General features: G+C 47.0%; 1 protein-coding gene across 1 annotated transcript in view; it reads right to left on the minus strand.

Annotated features, from left to right (window-relative positions):
- NEIL3 (nei like DNA glycosylase 3) overlaps window positions 1–12,726 on the minus strand; it is a 47,165-nt gene that overhangs the window by 31,852 nt on the left and 2,587 nt on the right. The window contains 1 exon segment of the mRNA XM_025434049.3: window positions 1,259–1,386. Coding sequence (XP_025289834.3) covers window positions 1,259–1,386 — 128 coding nt within the window.

The following is a 12,726-nucleotide window of genomic DNA, read 5'->3' on the forward strand; positions in this document are numbered from 1 at the left end:
CGCTTGATAAAAACCTCCCTCTCATCCTTCAGGAATAAATCTGCAACTCCAGAAAATCAATAACATATCAGTGTTTTCAACTGCCTTCACGTGGATCCTGTTGTGTCTGACTCAGTTCAGAGGGGAGAGTTCTCAATCACATCCATCTCCCACCACAGCAGTGCAACCTGCAGTAAGTAGATCATTCCTGCCCGAACCAGGAAGCGTGTGTGACGTTATCGTCTCCTGACTGAGAAAACAAAACAAAACAAAACAAAAAAAAACCCACCAAGTGACACTGTTGGCCAAAGACAGCAGCTGCTGACAACAAAGAGAGATCATGTCAAAGGAAAAGCAATGATAATAAACTCTGAAGCTCTCTAAACGTGCGGTAGATGAGGGGCAGCAAGTCACCATCAAGTAGTCCTATTATCTCTGTGACCATTAGTCACCTTCGGTGAGAAGCACAGGGCCCACTAACAGGGCTTTTCTTTTAAGGTGAAATTGTTCAATACTTTCAAGAAACATTAGGAGAGATTCAAGGCAGCACTGCCATGCTCCACGGTTTGCCGTACCTTAGGCTAAAGTCAGGGAAGACAGAGGTTTGGTAGACATATTAATTTTTTCAAAATTTATTCATTTTGCTGCAAAAAATCGAATAGGTGACCATGCTCTGGCAAGGACCCACACCTCAACACTCTTATCATTAAGTCAGCCAACGTAGGAGATTGGTTGGCCTTCATCACCAACACATTAGCGATGACTTTCCATAAGCTCTGTGGAAGAATGAAGAATTGGGGCCTCCGGTGAAGAGTCCTGGAATCCTGTAAGTTTCCAATCCTGTACAAGGCTTCAGGAAAAGAAGGAAGACCCAAAAGTACAAAAATCTAGAGCTACGTTGAAACCAAACTAGGAGCAGTTATAAAGAAACTAATGTCGCGAATACAGTCAACACTCGGGGGAAGACGCAAGGGAAGAGCCAAGTGGGGAAGAGCCAAGCTGAGCTGTGCTGCTCTAACATCTCCTGGAAGCCCGTCTTGCCGGTGGGTTTTTCTTAAAAGAAATAAATTGACTAGTCCTCCAAGTAACGATGACATCACAACTCAATCATCTTCTGCTTATTGCTTTCCACGATAGAATCTCAACCTCTTGTATTAGAGCTCTCTTAAAAACGGAGTACTTTCTACATGATTAAATGTGACACCCAGTGAACCCCAAGAAAAGCCTTCTCCGCATCTTTACACAGAGAGATAAGCCGCATTGTGCAGGTTTATCTTACCGTAAAGCTTTTGGCCCAAAGTACATAAGGAGCTCCTTCCCCAAAGTCTGTACACCGCAGTAAACGCAGCCATTCAACAGTCTCGAGAAATTCTGGCTGGAATCTTTATTATCATTCAGTGCAGCAGCCTAGGAGAAAACACACACACATACACACGTAAACACGCAAACTCTAAACAAAATTATAATTTCATTCTTAAATGTATTTCTATTTCTTCGTGCCCAGGTGCATCCCAGTGAGAAGAATACTCCCCAGCAAGTCAAGTAATGTAATCAGCTGTTTACATACATTTTGTCAAATTACCGTGTAGTCATTTCAAGAGAGAGGCCAAAAAAATTAAGTGGAAAAGGAAGTAATTGGCTCACAATCAAAATGAGTTTCTTCCAGGACCATATAGCTGTGCACATATGAAAAGAAAGCAGAGAAAAATGATGTGGAGCTTTTAAAATTAAAAAAAAGTAGCATAGTCTTCTGTTTCCAGAAGCACAGCCAAGGTCCCTGAAAGAGCATTCAGACCGAAACAGCTAAAAAAAAAAAAAAAAAAAAAAAGTGGATAGAACATGAAAACAAAGTGTTTATAACTGTAACGAAGAACTCAAAAGCCAGGAAGGAACACTACGAGGTGGAAATCCAGGTAAACGGGGGAGAGCACCCCGAAGATAAGCAGGTCTCTGAAGCAGGCTTATGTCAGAAAGGAAAGAAGAGTGTCAGTGCTCACGGTCTTGGGGGGTGTAAGGGCATCAGTGGTGAAGACCAGGCTCCCCGGTGTTCCGGCGTCTAATGCAAGACCTGCTCTTCTCTCCCTCATCAGCCACGATGTCAGGAATAAAGGAAGAAGAAACCCACGACTTCTTCCTCCCCTCACTGTGCAAAACCAAACAATACACTGTGAGGATCACAATATGTGCACTGAGCACTATAAAGATCAAGGACCTTGATGGGCCCTTCTGTGGGCCGGGGAAAGGAATGAGAGTGGGTTTAGATCCTGCTAAGGCTCCTTTGCTCCACGGACAGCAGGTGAACCAGTGACCTTTGTAACATCATTTTTCATTCTTGAGAAATGTTTCCAAATATTATTAAATTTGCAATCAAAATATAGTAAAAACAAAAAAAAAACAAAAAAAAAAACACAATACCACCATTAATGCCTAGCTGGTCTCTAAGATACGATAGGCATCTATAATTATATTTACACATTAACTCTTAGTCTAATATCCTCACCTACTTCTAACCTTTCTTTTCTTATTCTGGACTCAACCTAAGCATTCTCAGAAGATCCAGAATAAAATCTCGCCTGCAGAGGGGGGTAAGGTAGTGATGATGGGGGTCACAGGGAGATAATTATAAAACAGCTTCCGACAGAGTCTGGGAGCACATCCCAACCCCCCACACACACTTATGGTGGAATGACATTGCTAGGGATGCTCAAAACTTCTGGTTTACAGACACCTGTCATTCTAAATACGCAAGGTGATATGTCCACTCTATTCTCCCGTTTCCTAAATTGGCCCTTGATTAAAAAGACACGTTATAGTATTTAGTTCAAAGGAACAGAGGGAAATAAGAGATCTAAAAAAAAAAAACAAAAACAAAAACAAAAAAACAAAACAAAAAAAAAATAAAGATTGAAAACGCGAGGGACTGGATTTTGCACCTCCAACATTCATACGTTGAAGCTCTGACCTCCAAGGCGACTGTGTCTGAAAATAGGGCCTTTATGAGGTAAGGAGGCTTAATGAGGTCCTGGGAGGGGCCCTGATCCCGCAGGAGCAGACCCCGTGGAGAGCTCGTCCTGCGGCCTGCGAGCTCTGGGCAGGCCTCACTCGGCCAGGGAGTGGGGTCTGCAAGCCAGGAAGCCACAGGGGCCTCGACCTTGAGCTTGGGCTTCTGGCCTCCAGAACCCTGGGGAAAGACATCTCTGTATGCTCCGGGCCACGGCGTTTGTCACCGCAGCCCCAGCCGACCCTTCTTCCCCCAAGTCCACGGATGGTCCTCACGACCACAGCCGCTGCGACAATCTGCGACAATCTGCCAACTGCTCGAAGTTCAGGGGAACCGGCTCTCAACCCTTCCTCCCATAATGGGAAGTGGGAGTCAGTCGTGAGCTTAGGGTGACCAACGAACCAAGGCACGGGAGGACTTACAAGAGGCTGCCTTCCAGTTCTTTTTATTTTTTTGAAAGATTTCATTTATTTACTTGAGAGAGAGGGGTAAGAGAGAGAGAGGGAGGGAGAGAGAGAGAGAGCACGCGCAAGCAAGGGAGCCCCCCACCCTGAGATGGTGACCTGAGCCCAAGGCACAGCTTCTCCAACAGGGCCGCCTGGGGCCCCGTGGCCTTGCAGGTGTGCCCATGCCACCAAAAGAGCCCGTGACAGGTCCCAGCAGAAGGCACAATGCACACACGTGTCACCATGTGCCCAGAAGGGTGGGCCCGGATCCCACCTCCGTGTGGGTTGAACCCGGGGCCCCTCAGCCACCGTCAGGTGCGGCCCCGGCAGGCTCAAGGGCCCAGGGACGCAGAGGCACACTTGCCATGTAACCTTGCCACGTAAATCCACCCGGAGCCCAGTGTAGACTACACGGCAGGTTTCCAGGACAACCAAGTAGCTGAAGTGTTCTGAGACAGCAGCTGGCCTCCGAGACACGGAGATGCGCTGGGCGCAGCCTCCACCTCACGCGGGGGGCGGTTCACAGACTCTGGGATTTTGGACTGAAGGTCCCAGTGACATTTCAAAGACCCCCCTTCCCGAGTGCAGGGTCTTCTCCAGCGCCCCCAGCTCAGCAGCCTCCTGGCCTCTCCCCACATGGCCTCCTGGCAGGCGGCTTCGGCCGGGCCCACCTCTCTCTCTGGGTCTCTCATGATGAGTAAATCAAATATTAAAAAATAAACAAATAACTAGAGCTCGACCTCTGTCCTGCCCGTTGGGAAGGCACACGCACACTCGCGCCCACCTCCACCTCGTGGCCGTCCCGGGGGGGCCCTTGGGCCCGAACACCTGCTGTCTGGAGATAAAGCCGTCACAGCCCATGGCCTGGGTGGGCGATCACTCCCCGCCAGGCTTCCCATAGCTCCCTGTACACCCCCAGGGGGCCAGTGGTGCTCAGGTGTCACCCCGGGGCAGGGGGGCATGTCCCTCCACCTTGGCACACGAGAGGCTGGGACGTGGAAGGGAGAGGGAGGCCCCCGGAGGCCCGGGCCTGAGTGCAGGGCCCACTGCTGGGTCCACCTGCTGGGTACGTTGCCCTTTGTCCGCAGCCTGGAACCAGGCTCCAGTTTCTCCAGGTGGCCCTCAGCGGCCTCAGACCCGGCCACACTCCTGGGAGGCTGGCCGTCCGCGGCCTGACCCCCGGGGCCGGTGACCCCCGGCTGGCCAGGGCCAGGGACCTCGCTTCTCCCTTCCCGCGCCCCATGGGGCTGCTCCCCACGCAGGCCTCCTGACCCCTGTAAGTCGCACCTCCCCGTGTGTCATCACGGCCCCTGGCAGAGGCAGACCAGGCGTCCCTGAAGCAGACAGGTTGGCACAACACCCGCTAAGCAGTAAACGCGCCCCAGCTGCCTCACGGGGAGTCGGCTCACGCTGCAAAACTGGCAGCTTTGGCAAGAACTTACAGGACTTGGGGCGACAGTCCCAGCCAGCGGCCCCCACGGTTCAGGCACTCGCCCGGCTGCGTCTGTGGCCCGACACCCTCTGATGACAAACGTGGGCAGGGACACCTGTGAAGCCGTCCGTCACCATTCAAAGTGCACCATTTGTGACTATTCACTGGATTGGTTCTTTTTTTTTTTTTTTTTTTTCGGATTGGTTCATTTTGAAAAAAGTTTACTCACTTTCCCCTGTGGGTCAGGCCTTGTTCTAATGCCGGGGATGCATCAGTGAGAACAAAAAATTAACAACTAAAAATAACTAAAAACCTCCTGCCTGGGACACTTGGGTGGCTCAGCGGTTGAGCATCTGCCTTCAGCCCAGGGTGTGATCCTGGGGCCCTGGGATCGAGCCCCACATCGGGCTCCCTGCATGGAGCCTGCTTCTCCCTCTGCCTGTGTCTCTGCCTCTCTCTGTGTGTCTCTCATGAATAAATAAAAAATGTTTAAAAATCTTCAAACAAAAACCTCCTGCCTTCACAGAGCTCATCGTCTTCCAGGCAGCGGGGAGTAAGCAATAAATATAGCAACAGGGTCTTAAAACATTTGGAGAAGACATCAAGATGAGAAAGACAGATCAAGACGGGGGGGGAGGGGGGTAGCAGGTATAATTCTGCGTGAAGCAGCCCTAGCTCAGGAAGAAACTGGCACCTGAGCAGGTGTCTAAGGGGGTTCGGGTGGGCCATGATCCAGGTGGAGGAATGGTGAGGCGACACGCTGACACAGCAGGCACACCGCGCCGGCCGGGGAGAGAGCAGGGGCAGGTGTGGACACAGCAGTCCTGCCACGGGTGGGGGGTGTCACACCAAGTGGCCCCCAGGGGCCACTCTGTGGACTGGCTGCTTCTCTGACATGGAGGAAGAAGCAGCCTAATATGATCTACATCACTTCCTCTTATTTTCTTTTTTTTAAGATTTTATTTATTTATTCATGAGAGACACAGAGAGAGAGGTAGAGACACAGGCAGAGGGAGGAGCAGGCCACGCAGGGAGCCTGATGCAGGACTAGATCCCAGGATCGCTGGGCCCCCCGGGCTGCCCTGATCTACATCACTTCCTAAAATGCTCTCCCTGCCTGGGTAGGATTCCAGCTCCGGGGTTCCTGGCACGAGCAGGCAAAGAACCACCACCCAGGTGAGAGGGGAGGAGAGCTGGGCCAGCTCGTAGTGGCAGAGGGGTGAGAGGGGGCCAGGCTGTCGGATGGATTTCGAGGTGAAGCCCAGAGGATCCGCTGGCACATCTATATGGGAGATCTTGGGGCTGAGCCCCTGGAAAGACAGTGCCAGCAGCAGCGATGAAGATCTGGGTAGAACAAGGTGGTAGAGAAAGGTCAGGCGAGGCTCCAGGTAAGTTAAGGGGGGGATGTCTCACAGGCAGCTGGGTATGAGTCTGGGGGTCGGCAAAGAGGTCCAGGCTGCAGAATTTTTTTTTTTTTTTTTTTTTTTTTTTATTTATGATAGTCACAGAGAGAGACAGAGAGGCAGAGACACAGGCAGAGGGAGAAGCAGGCTCCATGCACCGGGAGCCTGATGTGGGATTCGATCCCGGGTCTCCAGGATCGCGCCCTGGGCCAAAGGCAGGCGCCAAACCGCTGCGCCACCCAGGGATCCCCCAGGCTGCAGAATTTACCTAGTCGTCGGCATTCAAAAGGCCTCCAAAGCTTTGAGGTCGGATCAAGAAGAGAAGAGGCCCAGGAAGGGAGGGCCAGGGCACTCCTGTGTCATGGTGGGGGGATGGGAGGACACGCGATCCGTCAGGGGAAGGGGGGGCAGCACAGGAGAGAAGGCAGCCACGGGGGGGTAGGAAGCCCAAGCAAGGGGGGCTGCTGTCCCCCAGCCAAAGAAGGGAGGCTGCAAGCACGGCCGTGTCCAGCACCGCCGACGCACCAAGTAAGGGGAAGGCCAGCACCCGACGGCTGGGTTTAGCAACGCGGAGGTGATGAGTCGCCAGGGCTCAGAAGAGAGGAAAACCATCGTGCAGGAGGGGGACCCCTAGTAAGACGAGTCAATCTTGCCAGATTCTGACCCGATTCTGAATCATCATCCACAGGTGGAGGCCAACGGCTTCACACAAATGGTGTCCCTTGTTCCATCCTACACACATCCATGAGAAGCTGCCGTTAAACTCCCCTATTGAGGTCCACACCGGGGACCCTTCATACTCCCATCCACCTCATGCTCATCAGTTGACAGTGTTGATCTTATTAAAAGGAAGTACCCATTTGTATTTGTCTACGCAATCTTGGGCTTCTTAGGATCATCATTTTCCCTGATTTTTTTTTTTAATTTTATTTTATTCTGTGCCTTCTAAAAACCCAGATTATTTTCTGAGAAGCTTTCTACTCCAGAAGGCCTACTGCTCACTGTTCGGGGACGAGACTGCCCCATTATCTAAACATCGGGATTTAATTCAGCGGTAATACATCATTGGGTTTTGTTGCGATTTCCCTCTCGGGGAATATCCCACAATGTGCTAACGGGGTCTGTCAGGACCCCCACTGTGGGAAACCTGGCTCCGCAGGCAGCTGATGGACAGCACAGCTGAAGCATCCTTTATAACAAGGCTAAGCAGTAGGTTAAAAAAAAAAAAAGTTTTCATATCCAGGATTAATTCCTCAAGGCATCAGAGGCTGTCCTGGTGCAGACATCTGTATGCTCCCCAAATTATTGTCAACTCTCAGAGATTTTAGGAAGTCTAAGAGGTCCGGCCATGGGAAATTTGGCTATTTTGCAAAACGGGAGTGTCAGTGGATGGCCCTCCAAAACTGTATAGGCACCGGACCACTTAACTTAAAAGACAAAGGGGAGCACATGCCCTTGTAAATAAATTCTGTTGCGCACTGGAGGATGAATCCCAGAATATAAAGGTCGATATACTTAAAATGCATGAGACCATTAAATCTCTTTGCACAGCTGTCAATGAAAAGTAAAATACGTCGTCCTGGCTGAGAGGGCCTCAAAGAGAACCCCACACCAAATCCTGGAAGGTGTAATCTATGTCTTCTTTTACTGCTTTACCCTCTTCTCCATGATTAAAAATAACACACAATATGACATCCAGAAAGAAAAAAAGGAAATGTTGAAAAAGTCATGAAACTTACAGTTCTACAGATACAGAAAGAAAAAAAAAGATGTTTATGGCCTGATGACGGTGCACATTACAACCCAGATGTCAGCAGAAGGGCAAGTGGAGGAAGGCTCGCAGGTAGGGAGGCGGTCGCTGTGGAAACGGACTCGGCAACTGTCAAGTGACTTCCTTGCAGCAGACACTGCTCCAGCTACAGATGCTGCGTGACCTTGGCTTGAATACATTTCAGAATTAGTTTTTTAATACTTGATGAGGTGTTTGGGAATTAAAATGAAATGTTAGCATAACCTCTTCCTTGCTCACATATATAGATCGCCTTCCGCTCTGGCACTAGAGTTTCCCCACCTGGGGGGCAGAATAATCTGAGGCTTTCTACCTACCAAACCCAGCAACCACTCTCAGGTCCTTACCACCCCGAGCAAGTATTTAACTGTGACCTGGGTTTCTCCTCTGATTGCCTCGAAGCTCCTCGGGGATGGCGATGATGGTGTTTAACTAATATTCTTGAGAGCTTCACGCAATACCTGGAGTTAAGTAAACATGCGTGGGATTAATCAGATCCCTCTTCCTTCCCCTCCGAAGGTTATATGCAGCTTTAAAATACAGGCTCACTCACAGCAGAACGTATAGACGTGTCCCATCACCACGTTGTACACCTACAACTAATGTGACCCTGTGTATCAACTATACTTCAAGGATTAAAAAAAAAAAAAATCCAGGCTCACCGTCTCCCCACCTGCCATTTTAGTCCTTGCTTAACCTTTCCCAAGGTTTCTAGGCAAAAACTTCTACTCCGCCATCTGCTTCATCTCCTTTGAAAATTATTAACACTCCAGTCTCTTGTCCTCTTTTTTTAAGATTTATTTATTTGAGAGAGAGAGAATGCAAGTGCACACCCATAGCAGGGAGAGGGGCAGAAGGAGAGAGAATCCTAAGCAGACTCTGGGAGCCCAACGTGGAGCCTGATGTGGGGTTTGACCTCATGACCCTCAAGACCGTGACCTGAGCTGAAATCAGGAGTCAAGATGCTCAACTGACGGAGCCACCTGGGTGCCCCCCAGTCTCTTGTTTTCTAATTATCTGCAGTGGGGTAAGGTTTACATATTAGAGGACCATATTCTCATGAGGACCAAAAGCTAGATGGGACTAAAATACTCTATTTACCAGAATGTCCCATAAAGCAAGCTTTGTCAGAAAGTTTAGGAATTCCATTGATGAATTCTTCACCGGGAGGGATTTAGGAGGGGACTGATGTGTTTCCAGCAAGCAGTGCTAGCGTGCCCTGGTTTCTGTTTGAGATGTTTACTCAGCACTGAAACGGTTGCTTTAAAACCTCGATTCTAAACGCTTCATTTGGGTTTTGAGGGTAATGATACACGAAGATCTTTTAATCCAGTTGTCTATCATGTGGGCACTAGACCCAAGTTACCTGATTCCCGGCACACTATCATTTATAAAATAATCAGCTTTGGGGATGATCCCTGGGTGGCTCAGCGGTTTAGAGCCTGCCTTCGGCTCAGGGCGTGATCCTGGAGACCTGGGATCGAGTCCCACATCGGGCTCCCTGCATGGGGCCTGCTTCTCCCTCTGCCTGTGTCTCTGCCTCTCTCTCTCCCTCTCTGTGTCTCTCTCATGGATAAATAAATAGAATCTTTAAAAATCATCATCATCATCATCTTTGGATAATACACTCGGAACACAATAAAAATCTCAATACTGACTGACCATCTCAAGCACCTGCATATATTTTTAAGTTGCTGGGGGTTTTTTTGGTTTTTTTATTTAATTTCATTTTAGGAGGAAATTCTGGTATACTAGTGATGATTTGCTCCCCTTTTTTTGAGAGCTATTGTGTGCGAACTGGCCAAGGCTTTTGCAATAAACCTAAGATCTGCAAGATATTCACTTGTCCTTCTGCAGAATCTGGGGTTATCACCTCTTTGTGTAAGCTCCAGCTGCCCAGACAAATTCAAGAATTAATTTCCACAAGCCTATTAGCTCTGCTATAACTATACACAAATGCCCAACGTATGCTTGACTTTCTCACACTGACCCTTATAATCCTGTTACTGTGTTATTTGAACATTTCATCCTTTTTTCCCCCTGAAATAGAGACGAAAATCTCCCATGCCACAATTTTAAGTATGATTGAGAAGGGTTCACCTTTCCATTTTCAAGTGGCTTAATAATATGAAATTGTCAAAACAACATATATCTTCAGAGACAGCACATGATTTATTGAGCTGATTACCATTTATCCTGTCTATCCATGGCTGAACAGGAAGATGAACTTTTCAGAACAGAGCAAGACTTTTCCATAGATAAATGTTTCAGCCCTAGTGCAACTATTTATTTTCCCCACAGAGAAGAGAAAATACCATATTTACTTTCATAGTCTCTCCTTTTTTTTTTTTTTCTCACCACATGCCTTTTTCTCCCCTAATACAACAACACTTTTCTTAATCAGAGGTCACTCACCTACCAATTTAAACCATCAAAGAACCTAATTTTAAAATGGTCTTTAAGCACCAGAAGAGAGGTCTTTAGGTTCATACATCAAAACATATACTACAGTTTTTTTTTTAAGAGCAGAGCCTTCAAGCATTTACCCAGAGGCTAAATGCTTTGTCTGTAATTTGAGGGCACCAAATGATCGCAAACCCTTCATTAGGGAACAGAACGTTCCTCCAATATATGGGTCTGGCAAGAAAGCCCTGATCTGAGAGAAAAAGGAGCAAACAATTAGCAGGACGTTTACTTTGCTAGACACTAGGCTAAGAGTTTTACGCATCCTCTAATGGAATCCTGACCAAATAAGCAAAAATGTGAGTGTAGGCATCTCTCCAGGAAGAAGTAACAAAAGAGCTAGAATTCAAAATCAAGATGGTCAGATGTTCTTTTCCCTGTATCAAACCAAATACTTCACTGTTAGATTAAAAGCTACAGTGGCCATGAAGATCCCCTCCCTTAGTCTCCTCATCTGTAAGATCGTTACCCTTTGTTCCAGAATTCCATGTAATGCTGAATGCTGATAATAATGATCCTCAGCCATTAAGGTAAAACCATTACCAGTATCCATCTAAACAGGTAAGGAATTATATAATGCATGTTTTTCATCACCGTATGTCTCCTGCCAGGTAAGTATCATACTGCATGTTCTAGAAAAAACTTAAAACCCCTTTGGATTGAAAGGAATAAGCTTCCTCCAGCTAGAAAATGAATCTCTGGGGATTAGCTCATCCCTTCATACAATGGCACTGAAATGAGCTATGATTTCTTTTTTTCCCCCACTAGGAACAAGAGGAAGGAAGGAGGAAATCTTACTTTGTGGCTTCATTATTTTCTTGTGGCAGGAATTTCCACAGAACATACATAATAAAATACACATACTCACAACGAAAGATTCCGGACTGATTTTAGTTTTAAATCCTCAATCATTTTGGACTATTCAAAACCTTTGTTCTCCATCCATTTAAAATGTTCATCAAATGCCTACCCATTCATGACACTGTGGCGGACATAAAAAGATGAATAAGAGTAGCTATCATACCGAATACATGCATCAAATCTTAAGGAGTGACAGAATGGCCAGGGGATTGTATTTCCAATGAAAGGAATGCTTATAAATAAACTCTGTTTTATATCTAGTTTGGTGAAGGGAGATTGAAAACATATGCAGATTACACACCGATTTCACTAAAATATTGTATCCACCCAACAATTAAAATCGGAGGATTGACTCTTCACAGCTCATCAACCAGAGATGTTCATTGATATTCCGATATTGTTTCTTACCATAAGGCTCCACAAGCTCCAGCAGAGTTTTATGCAATGTGCTTACACAGTTGCATAATTTTATGCTGACAGGACAGTGGATCAAAATTCAGAGAAATAATATAATGCATACACCACTAGCAGATGCTGGGATCTGGTATGGCTAGGCTCTCTTCTTCAAAACAAGGATCAGTTGTCACAAGGAGACACACACTGAAGAGTGTTCTCTATGAACTCCAAACTGAGGCCAAAAGGAGGGAACGCTCTGTGGCACACTAACTGGTTCATGATGGGAGTAGGTACATAGGTCGGGGGTGCTTGGGGTTCGGTTTTCAGTATGTTGATTCTCTGAGTTATTTTAAACGCCCAGTTAATAATATTTCTTTAACTCTCTTTTGTATTTTTTCATGTTCAGTGCAAGTATGCAGTTGCTGACTTATTTTTAAACTCCACCCTGTGAAAACTAGTGAGTTCAAGCCGGTAGCAAAAACATTTAAACAGCTTTGACTCCCTGCCATACGTCTGGGAAATGCGGAATCATCTGTTACAGTCATCACCATGCCGGAGATCGGTGACAATCTACGTTTCGATTATATTTGCTATGGATCCACCAACCCTCTAAAATGCAAGAGACCCCTTCTGTTTATAAAGATGATTATTATTTGATCAAAGGCCCAGTGAGTGAAACCATGGCAAAATATTCACAACTTCCCCAATAACCACAAAGAGACTATTATTAAATCCATATTGATTTTCAAATCCAGTTTCCATAAAACCAGATTCCTGATCCCAATCAGACGTATTCCAGTTTTTAATACTCCTTTATGTCAAGGTATTAAACATAACAGCTTTCAGGGCAGGCCTTTTTATTTAAGGGGTATAGCTATTTAGTATCGCTGCTGAGAGATGTTAACAATTGCCCAACAGTTAGCAAGCATTCCCCTCATGTTACCAGGTTGCACTCT

This window comes from Canis lupus, chromosome 16 (assembly GCF_003254725.2).
Source record: "Canis lupus dingo isolate Sandy chromosome 16, ASM325472v2, whole genome shotgun sequence".
Lineage (NCBI taxonomy): Eukaryota > Metazoa > Chordata > Mammalia > Carnivora > Canidae > Canis > Canis lupus.